The 20,584-nt window shown below is 39.7% G+C and overlaps 1 protein-coding gene across 1 annotated transcript in view; it reads left to right on the top strand.

Annotated features, from left to right (window-relative positions):
- ANOS1 (anosmin 1) overlaps nt 1-20,584 on the top strand; it is a gene marked incomplete at both ends in the record, with an annotated part of 145,799 nt that overhangs the window by 9,460 nt on the left and 115,755 nt on the right. The window contains one exon of the mRNA XM_082305051.1: nt 19,011-19,058. Coding sequence (XP_082161177.1) covers nt 19,011-19,058 — 48 coding nt within the window. The remainder of the gene's footprint in view (nt 1-19,010; nt 19,059-20,584) is intronic.

Below are 20,584 nucleotides of genomic sequence, written 5' to 3'. Positions count from 1 at the left end.
ATTTCTGTTCTTTCTCAGCTGCATGGAATTTTACTTGGTTTAAAAAGGTTATTTTTTCTTGTTTGCAGTTTAGTAAAAATGTGGTTTGAAAATCCTTTTGTCTTCATTAGAAGGTCCAGTTACAGGTAAAACCTCCAAGAAAATTCACCACAAAGTTCTAGCTAATTTGTTGTCCTGTCATGTATACCAATGCTGGCAAATAAACATTAAGTTTGTTCTAGACCAGGGGTGCTCAGGTGTGCAGCCTGTCCAGGTAATGCTGCTGACCTGTGACTGGCTTCTTTTCAGCTTGTTTTCATTCATTTCTTTCCTAAAAGTAATTTGGGAGTCTGGAGGCAGTTCATGGGCTGAGCGTGTTCTGGTGGTGGCAGCTTGCTCCTTGTTTCTGTCTTTCCTAAAGACTTTAACTACATTGGTGGATTGTGAGAAAAGAGGGACAAAGGAACAGGATACTTTGGCTTTCTGAACAATTCCTGCTCTCCAAACATTACGATCTTACTCTTTGGAGAGTTTTCAACCAGAAATATGTTCTGGTGACGGACGGCAGCCTGCACGCTTGAGTCAATACTGTGATTTACTTACTGTTTAATTCAAAATGCATGTAATCCCAGTTCTTCAGGAAAAGCTTTGAATCTTCTTATGCATGTGTTCTGTGCATTTTCAGAAGTGCTGGATTTACTGTATTGCACATATATAATAAAGTTTGGTCATGTGATGAGAGAAGAGCTGTACATATGTTTTATTCCCATACAGTAAAGAAAGTGAAGTGACCTCCCCAGGCAGTGTGTTGGGCACTGTCTACTACAAGGATGTTGTCTTTCAAGTCAGAAGTTTGACGAACTGCTGCCACTGTAATTTCTCAAGTGGTCACAACTCAAAGTGCAAACATAGCCGAGGTAGTGAAGACACTGTTTTTTCTTCCAGTGAGGGTTGCAATCCAGCTGCTGTGGATCCTGTAATAAGATAATATGAGGGAAATAATAAGGTTGCTTCAGAACAAATGTATTCTATCCAGAGAGTCAGAGATTGTGGTTGATGCTGAAGACTGGGTGAGAATAATGTACTCATTTAATCCAGCGCAAACATAGTTCAACCTTCCTTGCCATTCTTATAAGAATTTATAAGCATACTTCTGTTTTTCTTTTTTTATGGATTACTCTTTAGGGGAGTTATCTTCACATTAACTTATATTAAAAAAAAGAACACAAGTAATCACTGTTCACATACATTAACATGGTTTCTCATCTTGTGATTTAGGCCATAGATCTAGGGCTATACATCACGTGTAGTTAATTGATAATGCTTTTTAACTGTTAATTATTTCTTTGCCCTACTGGAACATTCCAGTCAGGCCTCAGGGCATTTCTGGACCTAGACACTGTAAATTCATTTCTTAACATCACTTGCTAGAAGACTTTGGGTTTTGTTGGAATTTAGTACATGGATGAACAGATATGTGAAGCAGCAAATAGTCGAATGCTGAGGAAGGGGTGATGATGATGATGATGATGATGATAATAATAATAATGTGTCCTAATACAGTGACTGCTTGTCAATATTTTTCAAAATTTCTGTTCCTACATGGAAACTAATTCAACAGGGTGTGGTTTGGTTTTTTTTTTTCAATTAGGTAATGGTTATAGCTCCTTTGAAAACAATGAAATCCCATTACTGTGTAACTACAGCTAGACAATAATGAATCAAATCATTACCTGCCGCCATTTTTCTTAGTCACAAAGAGTGTATAATATGTTGACATTTGATTCGTATCTTGCAATTTTGGGAAGGGAACTGGAACTAGGAGAGCTTGAGGCTTTCTTCTGTTTTGACATTTCTTTCTATGCAACTGTGAACTGAGAGATCACGAATTAGCCAAACATTGGTCAGTCTGGATCTGCAGTAGGTGGAAGGAATATTTGGGGTTAGACAAACTGACACAAAGAGGTAAAAATCATCCAATTAATGAGGTGTGTGTCACTCTTCATATAGTGCTTAGTAGCTTCTATGGGACATGTTTGTCAGAATAAATAAGGAAAGAAGATGTAGATTTTTGCAGCTAGCAGCTTATTGTTGTTTTTTTTCTTTGAGTTAAAAAAATTGAATAAACAATATGAAAGACAGTAGGCTTTTGGTAAATTTCATGCATTTTCTATCCAATGTATCTTCACTGACCAAGTGGAGTAGAAATGTATTTGATGCTGCACATGCAGCATATTAGCTCATCTTGTAAAAGATTTAGTTTAATCATAGAATCACACACATATACATTTGAGCACTGAACAGCACCAAAGCTGTAATTACAGTGGCAATAAACGTGCAACAGCAAGCAGTAATTATTTCAAGCTTCCTTCCAGTGTTCAAAATGCTTCCTTTTTCTCAAGTAGAAGAAAAGAGCAGCAAAGTGGACTAACCTTGAAAGTTAAACCTATCCTCAGACACTTTCCAAATTGTAGGAAGGAACTGGAAATATCTGTTCAGAATGTATAGATAAATGTATAGAATGTATAGATAAAAACAAGAAATTTCCCAGTGTGCTGTTTAAAGAAAATTAACTTGAATTTGTTAAATACCATCTTACTGCATCTTGACATCATCCTTTACAATTCAGAGCGGTAGTAAATGATACTATGCCTTTAGGACAAAGTAAAACTGAATTTCCAGTTATTTGCCAGATGCAAAGCATAGAATCATACAGTGTCCTGAGTTGGAAGGGACACACAAGGATCATCGAGTCCAACTCCTGTCACTGCATAGGACAACCCCAAAATTCACACCATATGTCTGAGGGTGTTGTCCAAATGCTTCTTGAATGTTGTCAGGCTTGGCGCTGTGACTACCTCGCGGGGGAGCTTGTTCCAGTGCTCCACCATCCTTTGAGTGAAGAACCTTTTCCTAATGTCCAACCTAAACCTCCCCTGGCATATCTTCCTGCCGTTCCCTCGGGTCCTATCATTGGTCATCAGGGAGAAGAGATCAGCACCTGCCCCTCGTCCTTCCCTTGTGAGGAAGCTGTAGACCGTGATGAGGTCTCCCCTCAGTCTCCTCTTCTCCAGGCTGAACAGACCAAGTGACTTCAGCTGCTCCTCATATGACTTCCCCTCTAAACCCCTCACCATCTTTGTGGCTCTTCTCTGGATGCTCTCTAGTAGCTTTGTATCCTTTTTGTACTGTGGCACCCAAAACAGCACACAGTACTCAAGATGGGCACCTTGACTTCAAATTAAGATATTTTAGAAGAGATTCCTTCAGATGGTAAGGAAAGGTAGAAGCAATTTTTGATGTAACCAGAGCTGAGTACCACTAAAGACAGTAAATAATTATGTTTTTAAAAAATGAGATATTGCCCAGTTACTGATTTTTACTCTATGTATCCAGGTGCCCTCAGGGATTCCAAAGCATCCCTGTAAGTTTCATCAACAGACATGGCTTATCCTCTTAATAATAGGAGCAGATGTCAAATTTTCATGCCCCTAAGATGCTTACTCATACCTAGTAGATCCATCTGGTATAGATCGAGCCTCAGTCAAGTTGTTCTCATCCATGACCTTCCCACTGAGAAAGCAAATCAAGCAGAGCTCCTCAGTCCAATGAAAAAGAAACTTGAATATTATCAACATATTTGTAGTACCACAACCCACTTCACTTCACTGTCTTTCTTAATTGCTTTGCACAGGCGAGAAGGCTGGTAAAATGGAAGGAAACATTATAATTGGGGTAGAATTCCTGGAGCATGCCACCAGTATCTGAGACTTTCCAAAGATGGAACAACTAAAATATTTGTCAGTTCTGCAAATATAGATGATTTAAGAAAGAGAAACAAAATTTTAATATAAAAAGCCGGTTGAGAATTCAAGATGTTAACAACTAGTATTAACCTCAGTTGTCCACATTTTATGCACTTGAAGTTATACATGATAATGTTTTTCTTTTGTAACTGTTAATTTAGGTCCAAGATTTATATAAAAGAAAATTCTAGGCTTTAGAACTTGTGTGATCCTTGCAATGGAATTATGTGGAAATCCCATATCCAATTGTTTACATTAACTGGACATTTTAAAATTCTGTGGCTTGGGTAGGGACTTAGGCTGAGCTTTGACACCTCTCATATTACAAGCCTTTCAATAACTTCAATGCAAATTAACCTGTCTTAATTTTTAACTCTTTCACTTGATGCTAGAAATGTCTTAAACCTGATGGACCTGTTAGGAAATGATTGCTCTGCATAACAGCTATATCTCTGGTAACCAGATGTGTTAATGACAAATGCTTCAGTCCTGCCTTGAAGAGAGATTTATTTTCTTTTTATGGTATGTCTTCATTAGCTAGTTATCAGACTGTTTATGTTTGTAGAAAGTTTTATGACAATATGATGAGGCAACGTAAATCTTCCAGTGAAGATTGTTGCTGTAGAAAGATCCAGTTAATATCCCTGTAGCTCGAACTGTAAATGTAGTTTTAGTATGTTATATCTTTCTCAAATAATAGAATTTCATGTTGGTTTCCTTTCCCTCTCATCTGTCCTTTCACAGTCTTAGGTTGGTTGCAGGGTGGTCTAGAAGACTGGACTGCAGCAGTTGTCCTGTGTAATATATGTTTCTTGTGGCACACAGTTCTTAACAAACCAGAAAAAGCTCCTAAGAAAACTGAAGAAATGGATTGTATCTATTGTAACCTGCATTAACAGGCTGGCTCTTCTCTCAGGAATATACTGTCGGTATTGCAGGGCCAAAGGAACCAAGCCAGGATCAGGTTAGCAGGCATGTTAAATTTCAAGTGGAAAGGGAAAGACTCACCCACCCTTCTGTGTGCTCCTTCACTTGATGCCTGTTTTTCATCTGTTGTCAACACAATGTCATTGCAGCCTTTGCTGCTCTGGGAGCTGTTGCAGTTCCTTAAAATAGGATGGGAGTAAAAATGTGGTCTGGAGAGAAATATGAACAGGGTTTACAGGTCTGAGACCTGATGAAAGAGAGCAGCACTGAGCTGAAGTCGAGGGAAGGGGGCCATGACAACCTATTTGTTACATGATACAATTAGGAGGAGGACATTCATTATGTGATGTGATACGCGGTACCCGACCAGTACACAACTGGCATCTGCCAGTCTTTATTATTGGCTTAATGTGGCAGTCCTGTGTGGTGGCTTTCTGCAGAAGTGAGAGCTGGGTTGGGAAGGGACAGGCTGACGGTCAATCCAATAGGAGCAATGGAGAGAAGAGTGTTAACTTGCACGGTGTGATTTGTTGTTGGGTTGTGCTTTAGAGATGAGACAATAAAGTTGTGGGCTAATTAAGCTGTACCCATTACATTTTGTATGTCTTTCTGTAATGTCTACAATGAAGGCAGATGTATGGAAAGACTGTAGGAATTAAAATATGTCTGGGGAATAAGACTTATTCCTGAAATGCTGCTTTAACTGTTGTAGTGAAAGCTTTTTTTGTGTGGCTGACATGTTTCTCTGAATTAGTGCTTTCTGAATATATGTTAATATTGTGTTGTTTTTTGTTCAGATTGAGGATAGGCTGTTCTGTTTATGAGTCCAAGGGTCATTTTAATTTGGACAGTTCTTTAATTCCTGAATGACCACAGAACCCTTTTGCAAATGTTTCTAGGAAATCCCAGGTCTGGTGAAGTGCACTTCACTCACTGAGCCAGGTCTTCTATGGAAAAAATTCCCAAAGACTGTTTTAAACAACTCTTAGAGCTCCAAGGACTGTGTTAATTTTGACACTTGTTGCTTTTGAGAGCTTTGCTATGCACGTCAATAATTCTTCTAAAATAGGATTTTTATATAGAAAACTTTATTTATAAATACGAATGGGTCTGTGGAACTGCTAATGTATAATTATAGTAGAATTTCAGACTGCATATTTCATCTGTAAGATCATTATTTGTGCTCTTTTTTACTGCTGAGATCACACTTTTCTACATGCTTTTACAATATTAAAAGAACTTAGGATAGTGAAACAAAGTATTTATATAGGCAATGATGTTCATTGAGCTTGTTGGCTTTCACAGATCAAAGAGGAGAAATTTTATAGTGATATATCAAGACAATTGGAATAAGATAGGGGATATTCGTCACGGATATTTTCTGTTGAGAAAGGTACTTACTGCATGGAATTTATTCTTTTTTTTGTTTGTTTTTCTTTTAAAAGGAGATGAAAATATATGTATCCATCAGCTTGTGGTGGATATGGCTGCTACTACTGCTTGAAATATTTAGTATCTTATAAACTAATGACATATGCCAAAGAGAAAGGAAATACATTCCTGAAATTTATCATGTGAATTTCAGGCAATTATATTGGAAATAATTAGTATGTTAAGTACAAGAGCGTGAGCATAAAATTTGATGGTGCCTGATATTGAGTCACAATAACATGGGTACTGAAGAGCTGTTCAGTTTCAAGGGCAGGTGTGTATACATACTCTTGCCAAAGATACAAGTGTAGTATATAATGATGTCCCTCCCATACATACAGGAACAGAATAGGAGAAAATACAGTAAAACATCACATGGCTGGTATGTAATAAAATGCATTTAGCAGTTTTGTAATCAGAAATGACTCCATGACAATGCAACCTGCATGGAGTATCCTGTGTTCATATAGTTTACAGTTAGAGTATTTATAATGGACATTTTAGATGATCTAAAAATGTGTGGTTGTTTGTTTTTTTTTTTTTTTTTTTTTTAAATGCTTAGTTTCTTAAGGGCATGAGACACCAGAACCCTAAGTGTTTTGCAAGTCCAGAAAGCAACATTGCTTTTAATGGCCCTGAAACAGTGTGGCATCTGAGAAAAATCTAGTCTAGTAGGAAGCACTGAAATACTACTCTAGTGTGTTTGTGGGAGATGTTAGAAGTGCCTGAGGTGCATCTACACATTAATGTTTTAACATGGATCAGACTTTGCTTTTGGAGTGAGTCTCCTGAGCATCATGATCATCTTTTGTTTCACATCATGGACCAATCTGAGAGTTCATGCAGTGGATTTCTTCTGGGTGAACATGACTGGAAGAGATGATCCAAGGGGACCTAATGTACTTTAGCAACTAATGGGCATTGTGTCCATGGCTAGAATGAGTTTAAGGGAAAAGGGAAGTTGGCATATGTGTAGTGCAGACACCAAGTCCATCAACACTGGTTGTTTTGCTCAACAGATGTGTTCCTGTGGTTCACATGACTTCCTAGTGTGGAGACACCCTGGGGCCAACAGCATCCTGGCTTGCATCGGGAATAGTGTGGCCAGCAGGACTAGGGAAGTGATAGTGCCCCTGTACTCAGCACTGGTGAGGCTGCATCTTGAATACTGTGTTCAGGTTTGGGCTCTCCACTACAAGAAGGACACTGAGATGCTGGAGCGTGTCCAAAGAAGGGCAATGAAGCTGGGGAAGGGTCTAGAGAACAAGTCTTATGAGGAGCAGCTGAGGGAGCTGGGGTTGTTTAGCCTGGAGAAGAGGAGGCTGAGGGGAGACCTTATTGCTCTCTACAACTACCTGAAAGGAGGTTGTAGCAAGGTGGGTGTCGGTCTCTTCTCCCAAGTAACAAGCAATAAAACAAGAGGAGATGGCCTCAAGTTGCACCAGGGGAGGTTTAGATTGGATATTAGGAAAAATTTCTTCACCGGAAGGGTAGTCAGACACTGGACCAGGCTGCCCGGGGAAGTGGTTGAGTCCCCATCCCTGGAGGGATTTAAAAGACGTGTAGATGTAGTGCTTAGGGACATGGTTCGTGGTGGACTTGGCAGTGCTAGGTTAACGGTTGGACTTGATGATCTTAAAGGTCTTTTCCAACCTAAATGATTCTATGATTTTATGATCAGCTGGTAGGCAGTGCAGGCAAACACAGGCAAATGCAGCCTGTGGTAAATGTACCACATCACATGCTGTTGGGAATCATTCAACTAATCAATAATCTTATAAGTATACAGAATAGTAATATGGACTGTAATTTTCAGTTATAAAGTCAAATCAGCATTAAAAGCAGCATGCATGCATTTCTGAAACCTGGAATATTACTGGTTTTTTTGGTAAATCAGTCATGTTTTTTCAAGTATGCTAAAATAGGTCCTGTGTGTCTACATTTATACTGTATTTTGCATAAGTAAATATTACATTTTTAGAATGTGTTTTGTTCTTTTTGGTGTTAGTTTCCCAGTGGGCTACATTTCTGTCATATCCTTGAGTCAGCACATACTTTTATTGTCTCATTAGTTCATTTATATAGCAAATCTACTTTATGACATGACAAAAAAGTCACAGTAGCATTTTGGAAGGGTGGGGTTTTTGAAATAGAGCCTACAAACACATAGTCGACAAACCATCTTTTGCTTCCCCTATTAATGCTATTAGACTAGTTTCTGTTCACTTCAATTGGATTACTTAACCCCAAGAAATGTGTGCAGGATTTGGCCCAAAGTATATGCCTTAGTGTGAGATTCCATATTTAATTTTAATATCTTCAAGTTAGTGTCAGTGTATTTAATTCCTCCTATTGCTTAGTGAAGTGAAGTTTATTTCATCTGGATTCTTTTGCAGATTGATAGAAACTTCTGCTAAGTAGAATAAGACTTCAGTTGAGATCAGTCTTAGAAGTGGTAAGTGTGAAGTCTGTGAAACCACAAGAAGGCAGTCATAACTCACAAGTGCGGTGGAGACACAAGGATTCCTGTGGCTCATTTGTTTTTACAGCTTGTGTTTATCTAGTAGTTTTTCTATCCATTTCAGAAGACACTGCTGTAAAAAGAGAAAAGGTGTTCCATACTTGAGATGCAAATTTAATCCAAGTAATACATAGTCTGTATTTTCAAAACTACTGATTTCTTGCTGTGACTTTTGGATTTTGAACCTAATAATGATGACAGCCAGAGAATGAATACTGTTGTGTCTCACAATTTAAGTGATGGTTGCTGATTTTACTTAATGTCTTTTGTTATTACTCTTAATGTTTTTTTCTCTGTTTTCATTTTGGTGCATGTAAAGTTGTGGCTTTAAATATTTCAGTGTAAACTCTAATGAAAACAGTCTGTAACAGAAACAAACGTTGAAGATTACTTGTCATGAACTGTTCAGGAAATATCAATGCAAGGTTTGGGTCAATACGGTTCTATTTGTACCTTCATCTACAGGAGGAACCACCATATCATTGTGATAGGAGTTAGCACATTACAGGTGATGGCAGCATTAATGTAAATCCAAAAGAAAACTTGACTAAGACTTTCTAAAAATTATGTGATATGCATTTTCTGATGTTAAATCTGGATGTTTAAAATTAGACTGCAGTGTTAGTCAAGCTGTTACCCATAATAATTTAATTTTGGTTTATATTTACAACGTGCAGTTATGTTACCAGAATGAATTGTTAGGCTGATCAGTTTTATAAGTATTTCTTACATTCAGTCACCTCTTTAACTTAATTACTTTGGGTTAACCAGTAATCAGCATTTACTTTTCTACAGTTTAAACATCTGTGGTATAGAAATGGCTTCTGCTAAGGAGGATGTACATTTGATTTAGCTGTGAGGGATCACAGTGGCTAGTTACAGTAAAAGAAGAAGTCCAGGTATATGTTCCAAATTGTGTTCTTCCCTGTCTTCCTTTTCAGAATACTGTTGCTCAGTTATTTTTTTTTTTTTATAAAAAGAACTGTATGTACTTGTAAGATGGCAGAGGAAATATATGTACATAGTTAGGCTTAATGTTGTATTTCTAAGTAAGTTTTTACATAACACTCATCATAAAGTTATCCAAGTGTCTGATGGTAATATATTAAACGATGTGACTAATATCCGGTAAGTACTGTTTGTTCTCTTACCTTTTCTCATGTTAGAGTCCTATGCAGTGATTTTTTTGTTTGTTTTGGTAGGTTTTTTATGTTTTGTTTTGCCTGGTTTGGGTGATCTTTATTTGCTTTTGTTGTTGAAATTTTGCTTTGTACTTTTGTTAACTAGAGCAAAGTCTAAGGATATTTGTTATACGTCAGGAGAAAATGAAGGTATTATAGACCCCAAAGCACAGTCTCCTACTATTAGGCTTAGTGAGGGCTGGCTGCTCCCAGGTAATGGGGAGCCAGGGGCCGAGGGTGACCCCATCGCAGGCCGTGGCCTCTTCGAGGGGAGCAGCCCCACAGGGTGGGCAGAGCTGGGTGCTGGTAACTGGGTCATCAACCGCTCCAGGCATGGCAAGTGATGAGCCAAGGTCAGGGGCAGCCAGGGGCAACTGTGGAACGAGTGGGTTCAAGGCGCGTTGGGTGAAGAACTGGCTGAAGGGCAGAGCTCAAAGGGTTGTAGTGAATGGGGCTACCTCTGGCTGACAACCGGTCACCAGCAGTGCTCTTCAGGGTTCAGTTCTAGGGCCAGTTCTGTTCACTACATTTATCAGCGATCTGGATGCAGGAGTTGAATGCACCATTAGCAAGTTTGCTGATGATACCAGGCTGGGAGGTGCTGTTGACTCTCTCAAGGGACAAGAGGCCTCGCAGAGGGACCTAGCAGATTGAAGCATTGGGCAATGATTAATGGGATGAAATTTAACAAGTCGAAATGCCAGATTCTGCACCTGAGATGGAGTAACACTGAGCGCAAGTATAAATTGAGAGAGGAGTGGCTGGAGAGCAGCCCTGCAGAAAGGGATCTGGGGGTGCTGGTTGGCACAGCAGGCTCACTGTGAGTCAGCAGTGCGCCCTGGCAGCCAGGAGGGCAAACGGCATCCTGGGGTGCATCAAGCACAGCATAACCAGCTGGTCAAAAGCGGTGATTGCCCCACTGTATTCAGCATTGGTGCGGCCTCACCTTGAGTACTGGGTGCAGTTCTGGGTCCCACAATCTAAGAAGGATGTGAAGATACCCGAATGCATCCAGAGGAAGGCAATAAAGCTGGTGAAACGGCTGGAAGACATGTCCTGTGAGGAGCGGCTGAGGACTTTGGGCTTGTCTGGTTTGGAGAAAAGGAGGCCGAGGGGCGACCTCATGGCTCTCTACAGCCTCCTGAGGAGGGGAAGTGGAGAGGGAGGTGCTGAGCTCCTCTCCCTGGTATCCAGTGACAGGATGCATGGGAATGGTTCAAAGCTGCGCCAGGGGAGGTTTAGACTGGACATTAGGAAGCATTTCTTCACCAAGAGTGTGGTCAAACACTGGAACAGGCTTCCTAGAGAGGCGGTCGATGCCCCAAGCCCATCAGTGTTTAAGAGGCATTTGGACAATGCCCTTAATAACATGCTTTAACTTTTGGTCAGCCCTGAAGTGGTCGGGCACTCGGGCTAGGTGATCATTGTAGGTCCCTTCCAACTCAAATAGTCTATTCTATTCTATTCTATTCTATTCTATTCTATTCTATTCTATTCTATTCTATTCTATTCTATTCTAAAAGGAGACAGGGCCAGAGACAGGGCTGGAGATGAGGCCTCAGCAAGGGGTCCCAGGTCTAGCCAGGAGACGGGGCCAGAGACAAGCTACAGGGTACACCCAGGAGATGAGCTCTCTGCAGCATAGGTGAGATGTCCATCCAAGAGGCAGGGCCAGAGACAGGCACAGCTGCAGCATGGCTCACAGAAGGACTGACAGCCCCAGCTGTCCCCTTGTAATGGGACTTCTGGGCCCATGGGCAGGAGGTGAGGGTGGAGACCGCAGGTGAGGCAGGTCAGGGCTGTTAAGGCCTACTCATGTCTTTAGGCCCCTGCACACACAACATTGAAACATATGACAGGTGAAAATATCAGCTAACTTCTTTGGAGGAATCAAAACTAAACTGAAAGTTAAGGATTTTTGAAAAACAATAGTGAAAATAATTTACTGTAGCCTGTTGCTAAGAGTAATTTCAAAGTGCATAAGGGCATAAATTTGCTCTCACTTGGTGAAGGACTTCTGTGGCAAGTGTTCAAGCTGCTCCATAAAAGGGTATCGTCTTTTCATTTTTCTGCCATATTTTCAAAGATAAATGTGTTCTGGTTATTTATATGCAAAAGGATAACTAAATACCAGAGCCCAGGGGAGGTGTGACTGTGGTTCCCCTGTCCATACATCTACTACAAGTTCGTGTTTAATCTCAAGAGAAAGGCTTTAAGAAATAATTTTTTCTTTGGCATTTCCGATCTGCTTGGTTTGATATCTCTCCCCACTAAGCATACAGGCTTTTCTGAAATTCATTCCTAGGTGCATGCTTTGGTATTTGGGAACCAGAAAGCCTTGTTTGAATTTGTTGATTCCATTCTGCGCCTTAATTCCACAGTTTTGAGTTGGGCCTGGGGACACACAGCACTGCCATAGATAACTCCCTATATTAATTTGTGTCTTAGTGAACATGCAGTCAGGAAATGTATGTCAGGCACAGTATAAATTGTATTTTACCATTACATATAATTTCATGCTGTTGTGATTTTTGAAAGGTTAAGGAAAATGTTGGGAAACTGTCTCTTTAAATTCATCATTGCAGCAGCTATTGATTTGTTTGCTCAAATGCTCTGTTTCACATCAGTGGCTACTGTTATTTGAAGGGCTTATTTCTATGCTTTTTTGTCACTTTGAAAGAATCAGCGAGGTCATCAGGAGAGGCCACTTCTGAGAGATAGCGGTTTCACTCAAAAGTGAATTGAAGATTGAGCAGGGGAGAAAAGACTTCCAAAACTGATAATAGGTATACAGGTATTGTCATAACAGATTAAATGGCTAATTCATTTTTCACAGCTGCTCTCTGGCATTTCAAAAGAAGGGTTGTATCTCCTAACATAATTATGGACAGAGATGCAAATGAAGGAAATTTTTTTTTTTTTTTTGCCATTGCTCCAATGAAAGGCCAGTTTTTACTTGCTTTATGAAGGTTATTAATTTTTTTCCCTGGGGCACACTGTAGATAGATGAAGATTGATTCTTCATTGCTTCTCTACGTGCACTTTTTTCTCACAAGAGATGTTGCACAACTTTTCTTTTTTCAAGGCATAAGCAGGCACAGAACACAGATGTTTCTATCTATCTTAACTGTTTAGGCCCAAGGACATTTGTGGTTTACCAGAGGAAAGCAAGTGTGCACATATACTTGCTGAAATGAAACCTTGTAAGATTGATTAGAGATGCCAATTTATCAGTTTCATTGAAAATACTTGTGGCTTGTATTTTAATGAAAAATTTGAATGATAAATCTTGTAATATTTATCTGTTTGGTTTTTTTTTTTTTTCATTTTCCTCTTTTTTTTCCCCTCCTGTCTTTGCTTTTGTAAACTCTTGCCTTATACATGTCAAACAGTTCTGGTCTTTGAAGGTCTGATTCTGTTTGTCTACAATTTCCTTTCTGGCAGACTGAAAGTGTGTGGGGCTCAGGCGGTGGCCTGAGTTCCTGTTGTCTCCATCCACTATGTGATGTTGGAGACTGTTTTGGTCTCGTCTGCCTGACATCTTTCATATGATGTGTCAGTGCTGGGAAGATAGAATATTTGGAGTTTGTCCCATTGAGCACAGTTTCTTCTCCTCTTCAGCATACAGATTAAGATACTTTAAGGTTGCCCTGAAGGTACACTAGTGGAAAGCTTATAGATGGGCAGAAATAGTGGTATTTAACTCTTCCTCGAGGCCATTTCTGCACAGCAGAGTTAAGACACCACTAAAGACAAAGTCAGAACTCTCATTGGCATAAGTCAGATCAGGACTGGGTTTGAAGAAAACAGATGTGAGGGGACTGAGGATGTAATCTGGGAGCATGTAAAATGCTACAGATAAAATACGAATTTCTGATGGTTTGAAATTACAGTTTCAGCCAGGTACGCTAGATTAAAAGCAGAAAAAAAATCATAGCTGAACGTGTGTATGACTTCGATTAACCATTTGCTAAGATGCAGAGTGGAGGAGAGCATTCATTTAGCATTCCTGCTTCCTCTGATACACTGTTGTTCAAAGAAAGCCTGTAGAATTTGCTCCTTCACCTTGTACAATGAAAGATCATTCACATCATGTTAGTTTCTATGAAGGTGAAGTTGCTAAACAATACTTTTATGTTTTGTTAACCTTACTTTTTAATTCAAGTGGTAATAGTTTTCAGTAGAAAAATGAAAACATTTGTAGACATTAAAATTATGAAGTAGGAAAACCACACATCTGGACATTTATGGCATTATTGTCTCAAGTAACAGATATAATTCAAAAGCAGGAGTGCTTTTTCTAGTTCAGTGGAAAGCAGCAGCATAACTGAAACAAAGCGGCAAGCTGCTACTAATCTGTTATTGCAATCAGCTACCTCTGTCACACTTTATATGAAGAAGAAAGGGGGGATAAATTGAAAGTAGCACATAAAATATTGTTTTAACATTACTGCTGGCTAGATCTGTAAATGGAAATAATAAATCCTCGTACAGCATTGAGGGTAATACTGAAGTATTCCCACTAGCATATGTTATTTACAGCTGTTCTAAAGTTTTATTTCTTCTATTTATGTCTCTCTCTTTTTGAAGGGGTTGGACTTGACATGTTGCTCATAGGTAGCTATTTTTATGCTAGTAAATCCTAGGGATAGCTAAATTCTACAGTAATGGCAGATTAAAATGGTATTATAAAGTCAAATAATGATTGCATGGTAACCTGCTGGGAAGATAAGGCAAAATAAATGTTCATAAAATATTGAAATTAAATTGTATGAACTAAAATTCTTAAATTCCTCCTAAATAAGCTTACAAGTGGAAAGGAGTAGCTATGTCTTTACATTTATCATCCCCAGAGTTCCTTAGGTAATGCAGAAATAGAAATTTTTAGCATTACAGCTCATATGAAAAAAAAAAAAAAAAGCATACATCAAAGTTTCTGAAATTCAGATTAAAAGTTGAGAGGAAAGCATAAGTATACTTTGCATTAGTTTGGTTCTTAAGGTACAAGAGTAGCATGCAAGTTCAATGCTTCAGTTTCAGTTCCTAAATTTCCCAATGTATCTAATCCAAATCTGTGTTACTGACTTGTCTTTGCATTTTATCAGAATCAAAGTATTCTTAATGCTCAAAATGAAGAAGGCAGTGATTTATCTCGTGTGGCTGAAACACAGAAGTTTGTAGCCTAATTACCTTATCCTCCATTTTTTGTCTTTCCTGCTAACAGCAGCTTAAGAAAAATTTGGAAGGTGATTCTGAATTGTCCTTGGAAGTGACTCGACATTGGTATTTTTACAGAACCATCTTAGTGAGCTGTGCTCATCTCTTTAAGTACAGAAAGGATGTGCCCTCAGCTAGATGACTGATCTAACCAAAATTTTTTTTCTCTTACTGATCTTGGAGTAGATCTGTTTTTCTTTCTTTTTTTTTTTTTTTAATTCAGTTGGTCCATCAGTGCATAGAAGAGTGTGCTTACCTTAAAGCACAAGTAGCAACAATATCCTGTTGATATTGTTAGAATAACTTGTGTTTATGTTAAAAGCAGATTTATGTTCTTTGCTGTGTGAAGGCTTTAGCTTCCACAAACTATCTGATGGGAACATGTGAGTCAAAATCCATACTGTTTCTGTCCTTTTACTTACTGTGCTTTCTCGTCCTTTTGATGTACAGCATCTTGGATAAAAAGGGATTCTGGTCCTTTTTGCTGTATTTTTGTGTTGTGGCTAAGCTCCTGTGACAGCTGGAAAGATTTTTGGAACAATTTCAAGAGAGCAGCCTTTGGTTTCTTCAAGGATCTGCTTGGAAGAGTCCCATGGAATAAGGCCTTGGAGGGAAGGGGGGCCCAAGAAAGCTGGTTAATATTCAGGGATTGCCTCCTCCAAGCTCAAGAGCAGTCCATCCCAATGAATAGGAAGCCAGGCAAAAATGCCAGGATGCCTGCGTGGATGAACAAGGAACTCCTAGCAATACTCAAACACAAAACAAAAGCATACAGAGGGTGGAAGCAAGGACCGGTAAACTGGGAGGAATACAGAAACATTGTCCCAGCATCCAGGGATGAAGCTAGGAAAGCTAAAGCCCAAATGGAATTGAATCTGTCCAGGGACGACAATGACAACAAGAAGGGCTTCTGTAAGTCCATAGGTGACAAAAGGAAGACTGGGAAAGGTCACTGATCAATGAGAGAGGGGACCTGGTTACAAAGGACATGGAAAAGGCTGAGGTACTGATGGCTGCCTTTGCCTTAGACTTTATTAGCAAGGCCAACCTTTAGGAATGCCAGGTCCCAGAGACCAGAGGGAAAGGCTGGAGCAAGGAAGATGTAGCCTTGTTGGAAGAGGATCAGGTCAGTGAATGCGTAAGCAAACTGGATGTGAGTAAGTCCATGGGCCCTGGTAGGAAGCACCCACGAGTGCTGAGGGAGCTGGCAGCTGTCATTGTAAGGCTACTCTTTAATCTTTGATTGACTGTTACCACTGGGAGAATTGCCCAAAGACTGGAGGAAAACAAACATCACTCCTATCTTCAGGAAGGGAAAGGAGGAGGGCCATGAAGATGCTGAAGGGGCTGGAGCATGTTTCCAATGAAGAAAGGCTGAGAGAGCTGAAACTATTTAGCTTACTGAAGAGAAAGTTGAAGGGGGGAATCTCATCAATGTATAGAAATAGCTGGCAGGAGGGTGCAAAGAGGACAGAGTCAGGGTCTTCTCAGTGGTGCCCAGTGAGAAGACCAGAGGCAATGGGCACAAACTGAAACTCGGGAGGTTCCCTCTGAACATCAGGAAGCACGTTTTTTACTGTGAAGGTGACTGAGTGCTGGCGCAGGTTGCCCAGAGAGGTTGTGAAGTGTCCATCCTTGGAGATATTCAAAAGCTGCCTGGACCTGGTCCTGGGCAACTGGCTGTAGATGTCCTTGCTTGAGGAGGGGGATTGGATCAGATGACCTCCAGAGGTCCCTTCCAGCCTCAATCATTTTGTGAGTGTGTAACTTGAACAATCTTCATAGTCATAGCATTGTAGAGTCATAGAATGGTTCAGGTTGGCAGAAACCTTTAAAGATCAGCTAGTCCAACCCCCCTGCCTTGGGAAGTGACATCTTTCAGTAGGTCAGGTTGCTCAAAGCCCCATCCAACCTGACTTTGAACACTTCCCATGATGGGGCGTCCACTACTTCTCTGGGCAACCTGTTCCAGTGTCTTACCACTCATATTGTAAACAATTTCTTCCTTATGTCCACTCTATATCTACCCTCTTTCAGTTTAAAACCATTGCCCCTGGTCCTGTCACTGCAGGACTTGATAACAAGTCTTTCTCTGTTTTTCTTATAAACCCCCTTCATATATTGAAAGGCTGCAATAAGGTGTCCCTGGAGCCTTCTCTTCTCCAAGCTGAGCATTGCCAACTCTCTCAGCCTTTCTTCAGATGAGCCCTCTAATCACTTTTGTGGCTCTCCTCCAGCCTTGCTCTAACAGGTTGATGTCATTCTTGTACTGGTGACCCTAGAACTCTATGCAGTACCCCAGGGGGGTCTTACAAAAGTGGAATAGATGGGGACTATCACTTACTTCCCTTGACCTACTGGCCACATCTTAGGAGCTTGTGTGAAGGTGTGGCTACATACTTCTATGAAGACATGCACAAACATGATCTCAAACATTCGCTAAGAGGCATCCAGCTTTAAAGCATAGCCTTCATAGCTGTGGTAGCAAGCCACTGTATTCAAGCATATAAGCTTTGCTGAGATCAGAACAGAGTACTGCTGTTTTGAGAAACTAGTCTAGTTGGCTTAGTTACAATGCATGGTAATGTGTCTGTTTCTGCTTCTTAATTGTAGTTGTTGTACATCCAGAGAATAATTTTTGCTTTATCTGTGTGATTTTATACATAAAATGATAAGTATATGTATTATTCTGTTATCTGAATCTCTCCTTATTAAAAAAACCCCAAACCCAAACAAAAAACCAAACCAAAACAAAAAGAATATAGTGTAGTCCTGCTAGTCCTTTGCATTCTGGCCTACCTGAATTCCTCTTCCCTGGAGACTGTCGAAGGTGAAGGCATATTACAATCACATGAATTTATCCCTGTGGAAATACCTTTCCTAATTCATATGAAAGGACATCCTATTACTCCCTCATAGACTCAGTATTGTAGTCAGATTGTGAACAACAAATTTACCAGAATCATCATCTGTTCTGTTTCCAGATTATGAGCTTATAAATTATGGAAGAAATATATACATATAAGTTCCTAAGTCAATGAACGTGCACTCTGTATTGCAAAGTTTTACCCCATTTCTTGTGTTCAGTCCACAGAGTCACTTAGATCTTCCTGATGTTGTTTTGATCTTCCACTATACAGAAAGTGAATCAATAAAATATTTCATCTGTTAACCCCACAAACATACACTTCTGTTTCCTGATCTGTGTTTTTCTACTGGGAAATATTGTTTCCAAAACTGACCCTTCAGGAGCTCCTCTAGTAGAACAGCAGGTTGCTGTTTGTCCCTGTGCCAGTTTCATATTTATCTTTCTGTTCTCATCATGTTCTTTTCCTTTGGCTTAAATTATTGTTTTCCATGTGATACTGTATTGGTTATTTTACTGCAGTCAAGACAAATGAGAGCTACAATGTTTCCTGATCTGGGAAATGCACTTTATTATAAAAAATGTAAAATAAAACTGGAATAGTTGACTTTTGGTAAACTCATGTTGCGTTTAATTGAATTTTCCATTTACTTCAAGGCCATTCATTATCTTTCCTTGATAATTTATTTTAAGTATTGTGCAATATTGAAATGTAGTTAATGGGCTTTCCATTCATGAATAACTACCAATCCCTATCAATTTCTTAGATACAAGTGTTACCTTTGTTTGCTTCCTAGCAAATCTAGATAGTAAGTGTTTACAAAGATGGACTAAAAGGTGACTTAAGTCAGTTTTCGACAAGCCTTGCCTGATGAAATGCTTTCCTAACTTTTCTCTGGTCACTTCACACTTGCTTGAGCCTTTTTACTCAACACAAGGGAGTTGGAGTCAGGATTGGTACTAATGTTGTGACACAACATCATTCTCTAAGCAGAACTGGAATTCTGTTTAAACCTGCTAGAGTGATCATGTCTGGTCTTAAAGAAATATTAATATTCACGTATTTTTTCTTTGTCTTTCAGAACAATGGATCACTTGCCTGGTGCCAGAACCATAAACAGTGTTCAAAGGTATGTCCTTTTTTTCCCCCCCTCTCATTTAAGTTATCTACTTGCTTTTAATCTCTACTCTGTAGATTAAGTGCTTTTCATCTTAGCCGGTTTTCAGAAGCATCTATTTATATTTTTTTTGGAAACCTCAACCTATAATAAAATATCCAAAATTAAAACCAAATGATTTACTCTTTCAGGACAAAGGAATCATGTTTGAGGATAAGTATCAAGCTTAGTTAAACCAATATAATTCTGTGGTTATCAACAAAATTACACTGGCTAAAATCTGGTGTATCATTTGTGTTTGTTAAGTATATTTGGTCATAAGAGAGTAGAAATGTCAATCACTTTAAAATCATCCTCCAACAGCACCGACGTATACCAACATTCAACATTTCATTCAGTTTGGGTATTTAATTTTTAGCCTGACACTGAATTTCTTTGAAAAAAATCTTGATACAAGTCCCAGTGGCTCTACTGATGCCCTGTCCTATCCTAGCACTTCAACCCTGAAAGCCTAGACAGTAAGTCAGCTAATTGTCAACTGATTCTCCTGTCCAAGAGTCTTTCTATGGTGCCTGGACAGAAGCAACAATGATTTGGGAGCTTTGGTGGGTCAAAGTGGAATTACACACTCTAGTATTGACTGTAAATGTCCTGGCTTCGGCTGGGGTAGAGTTAATTTTCTTCCTAGTAGCTGGTATAGTGATGTGTTTTGGATTTAGTGTGAGAATAATGTTGATACCACACTGTTTTGGTTGTTGCTAAGTAGTGTTTACGCTAAGTCAAGGACTTTGCAGCTTCCCATGCTCTGCCAGGTGCACAAGAAGCTGGGAGGGGGCACAGCCAGGACAGCTGACCCAAACTGGCCAAAGGGCTATGCCATACCATATGGCGTCGTGCCCAGTACATAAACTGGGGGGAGTTGGCTGGGAGGCAGTGACCACTGCTTGGGGACTGGCTGGGCATCCGTCGGTGGGGTGGTGAGCAATTGTGTCGTGCATCACTTGCTTTGTATATTCTATTATTATTATTATTATTATTATTATTATTATTATTACTATTTTATTTTACTTTATTTCAATTATTGAACTGTTCTTATCTCAACCCACGAGTTTTCTCACTTTTACTCTTCCGATTCTCTCCCCCAACCCACTGGGGCAGCGGGGAGTGAGCAAGTGGCTGTGTGGTGCTTAGTTGCTGCCTAGGGTTAAACCACGACAGTCCTTTTTTGGCGTCAACGTGGAGCATGAAGAGTTTGAGATAATAGCAGGTTAACCAGAGCGTATTAAGGAATTTACATCTGTAAACAGCTGCTGGTCACAATATTGGTTCATGTGTTCTTGACATTAGTTATCTGATCTGCACCACGCTCTCTTTTTTGCTGTATGTGTTAAAGATTGGTGTTGATTTTTTGTAGTTTGCTGTGCTCTGCAATGATTAGTGATGTTTTGCCTGGGAAATTTGTTATTAAAACACTGACCTTGAGCTTAATCTGGTATTTGGCCTCTGTACTGAAGCCATTACTGTACTTTGGGTACCAC

This window comes from Platalea leucorodia (assembly GCF_965183815.1).
Source record: "Platalea leucorodia genome assembly, chromosome: 2".
In the NCBI taxonomy this organism is placed as follows: domain Eukaryota; kingdom Metazoa; phylum Chordata; class Aves; order Pelecaniformes; family Threskiornithidae; genus Platalea; species Platalea leucorodia.
The sequence above is the reverse complement of the archived record's forward strand: the minus strand, read 5'-3'. Positions and strand labels throughout refer to the sequence as shown.